We start from the raw sequence: 2,637 nt of genomic DNA, 5'->3' as shown, positions 1-2,637 counted from the left end.
ATTTGAAGCTGTAGGTTGTTCCAGTGGGCCAGCTCTGGAGGATTACTAGCTGTACTTTGAATCATAGAATACCCCTTGTGCTTTCACTGCTGTCCCCAATGAAGAGTCCCTCCCCAGCATCCTTATAGGCCCCCTTCAGATACTGGAAGGCTGCTATGAGGTCTCCACGCAGCCTTCTCTTCTCCAGGCTGAACAGCCCCAGCTTTCTCAGCCTGTCTCCATACAGGAGGTGCTCCAGTCCCCTGATCATCCTCATGGCCCTCCTCTGGACTTGCTCCAGCAGCTCCGTATCCTTATGTTGAGGACACCAGCACTGTACACAGCACTCGAAGTGAAGTCTCATGAGAGCAGAGTAGAGGGGCAGGATCACCTCCTTTGACCTGCTGGTCACTCTCTTTTTGATGCAGCCCAGGATATGGTTGGCTTTCTGGACAGTTCTTTCATGCCTTTCCTTGCATTATGTCTTCTTTGCATGATGCTAACTGGTAGCTGCACAGGGACCCCAAATATCCTCAAGACAATTATAATAATGCTGGTCAGGATGGGAGGCCAAAGGCACTCCTGAGCTCTCCAGACCCCTCTTCCATACATTACTTCTAGTTTTGGATTTTTGACACAGTTTCTGGGTCTCACTGCATTACTTAACAAGTTTCTAAAAGAAACACCTTGTGACTGGTGCTCCTAGTTAATATTTAGCAAGGTAAAAACAAGGATTAATCATGAATCCTCAGAAAAATAGATGTTATGGAGGCAGCTATGGTGTAGGACTTTGTCAAAAGCCTTGAATCCCAGAGTTCTGAAGATTTCTCATCTTTAGATGAATTTTGAATGGAAATAATCAACTTATATTTGTAGTGAAGGCTGGATTACGACAGGATTTAAATGTAGTCTGTTTCTGTTTTGTATGCTGAATATATATTTTCTAAATATATAATAATAGATGATTCTGTGTCTCCTACTGCATAACTAATAGTCTGCCCCATTCTTTTAATCAGGAAAAAAATTTCACTCTGATAACTTTATTTTTACCAGAAAAATCACTGATGAAATGTGTGTTTTATTTTGTAGAGAGGACGGTAAACAGAGCTGAGAATGAGATGAGTTTCCCGTGAAAGACTTGAAGCTCTTGGCATACATATCATTGATGAGCCGCAGAAGAACACAGCATATGCCTCAGAGGATGGATGTGCATTGTGGACTGGGACTCTGAGAATAACATTTGTGACACAGGTGCGAAGCATTCAAATTATTCCTGGAAGACCTCTAAGCAGGTGGGCCACACATCTAGCCTCCAGGAGGTAGGCATGAATTACTCAGAGACATGCACTCCTTGTTGCAACACTGCTGGACCTCCAGGTAAGCAGGAGCTTCCTGCAGAGTTGCAGTATGAAGACAAAGAATCCTATGAGACCTACTACCAGAAACGAGGTGAGAGTACAGCTGGGATACGTGTTCCCTCCAGTGCCAACTCTGACCTGCAGTATGAAGATAAAGATTTAGAGCACTGTTCCCCTGAGCAGTCTGAGAAGCCACAGAGAAGACTACGTGCTGATAACAAAAATACCATTCTTGTGGATGTGTTTGATGAAGACCTGGAGCCTGTCCCTGAGGAAGCTTTGCCATATGGTTGCAAGAAGTGTGGTTCCACCTTTCAGGGTATGAGTGAGCTGCAGGAACATAGGCAAACTCATCTTGTGGAAAACTCATACCAATGTCCTGTATGTGCCAAAGAGTTCTTCCGTGCAGCAAACTTGCGAATGCACAAGCTCATTCATTCTAGTGACAGGCCACACAAATGTCCAGAGTGTGACAAGGGTTTCATTCGCACAGCTGATGTCTGGAGGCACCTGCGCAATGTGCACAAGATAGAGCGCTCCATGGTGATCTTGGGAAATGGCATGGCTAGGAACCCGTGGTCAATAGCGCACCGTAACCAACACACTGTTGAATACACTGATCAGCCTTCTGCAGAGAACCAAAAGTCTGAGGAGGATGACTGTAAACCTTATTCCTGTCCAACATGCGGCAAAGGTTTTGATAAGCCTAACCTGCTTTCCAAACACAAGGTGATTCACCGCCAAGACAAACCCTATAAGTGTCAGGAGTGTGGCATGGCGTTTGTCCAGTTGCTAAGGCTGAAAAGACACCAGCAGACTCACTCTGGGGAGCGCCCCTTCTATTGTGAGGAGTGTGGAGGGACGTTCACCCGGCTGGCATCGCTCCAGCGCCATCACCGCATCCATACTGGAGAGAAGCCCTACTCTTGCAATTACTGTGGTCATTCCTTCACCGAGTCAGGTACCCTACGGAGGCATGAACGCACACACAAATTGGATAAATCATAATTCTTAGTTCATTTGTGATTGTGGTCTCCTTGGTTGCTTCTTACCTGAATGAGGCTTGCTCAGTTGGGCTGGAGAAAGCACTCCACTGCATGCACTCTGGCCAGTACAGGCCCACTTCCCAGCAGTGGCTAACAGGCAACACTGCATCATGGGGATCTCTGGAACTTGTACTTGGTAGAGATTGCACTTACTGGCTTTAAACTAGCTTTCTACGAAAAAAATAACCTGATTACCACTGAATAATGAGATGTGAGACTTGAGAAGACTGAAATCACTCACAAGTGCTAGTGCT

The 2,637-nt window shown here is 45.8% G+C and overlaps 1 protein-coding gene across 1 annotated transcript; it reads left to right on the top strand.

The window, feature by feature from the left end:
- Positions 1-1,168: 1,168 nt before the first annotated feature.
- Positions 1,169-2,345, top strand: LOC308223423 (uncharacterized protein; the record flags this gene model as incomplete). Its single annotated transcript, XM_080622348.1, is given in 2 exon segments — positions 1,169-1,192; positions 1,194-2,345. Coding segments are annotated over 2 exon segments (1,176 nt in total).
- Between the last annotated feature and the right edge of the window lie 292 nt (positions 2,346-2,637).

The sequence above is a fragment of the Psittacula echo genome (genome assembly GCF_963264785.1).
Source record: "Psittacula echo genome assembly, chromosome: 7".
NCBI lineage: Eukaryota > Metazoa > Chordata > Aves > Psittaciformes > Psittacidae > Psittacula > Psittacula echo.
This window is presented reverse-complemented; position numbering and strand designations above follow the sequence as displayed.